General features: G+C 46.8%; 1 protein-coding gene across 1 annotated transcript; it reads right to left on the bottom strand.

The window, feature by feature from the left end:
* Positions 1-15: 15 nt before the first annotated feature.
* Positions 16-441, bottom strand: LOC109131915 (UDP-glycosyltransferase 74F1-like; the record flags this gene model as incomplete). The annotated part of the gene is made up of 1 exon (XM_019243087.1): positions 16-441. A coding segment is annotated over one exon (426 nt), but the record flags the coding sequence as incomplete, so codon positions are not given.
* Positions 442-444: the final 3 nt, after the last annotated feature.

Below are 444 nucleotides of genomic sequence, written 5' to 3'. Positions count from 1 at the left end.
AGGGAATACACTAACATGAAGGTCAAGGTCATGGAAGGAATTAACGAGTACGAAATCAGCTTTTTGGAAGTTGGTGAACTGTTGAAGCACCATCTCAAAGTAAGCAAGGTGGGAGCCAGTAGGAGTGACGAAAGTAGGCAGATCTTGGAGCTCAAGAAGAGGCAAATCCTTGATGGGAAGTGTCAAGCTTCCATTGTTAGTGCAAGAAAGGTAATTGATATAGTTGACGGCGCAAGACTGCGTGAAGAAAGGAGCAGCAACTAAACCGAACTCCCTTGCAAGGTCAAGTGCCCAAGGCATGAAAGAATCGTAGACGATACAAGTGATGGGGTTATCAGTATTCTGGTGCTTGCGGATGACATCAGCAACGGTTTTGGAGCCGAAGGTCTTGAAGTTTTGGAGGTACTCAGGGACAGAACCGGCTGATGAGAAGCCTCCTTGGTC

Source organism: Camelina sativa, unplaced genomic scaffold (genome assembly GCF_000633955.1).
Source record: "Camelina sativa cultivar DH55 unplaced genomic scaffold, Cs unpScaffold08060, whole genome shotgun sequence".
Lineage (NCBI taxonomy): Eukaryota > Viridiplantae > Streptophyta > Magnoliopsida > Brassicales > Brassicaceae > Camelina > Camelina sativa.
This window is presented reverse-complemented; position numbering and strand designations above follow the sequence as displayed.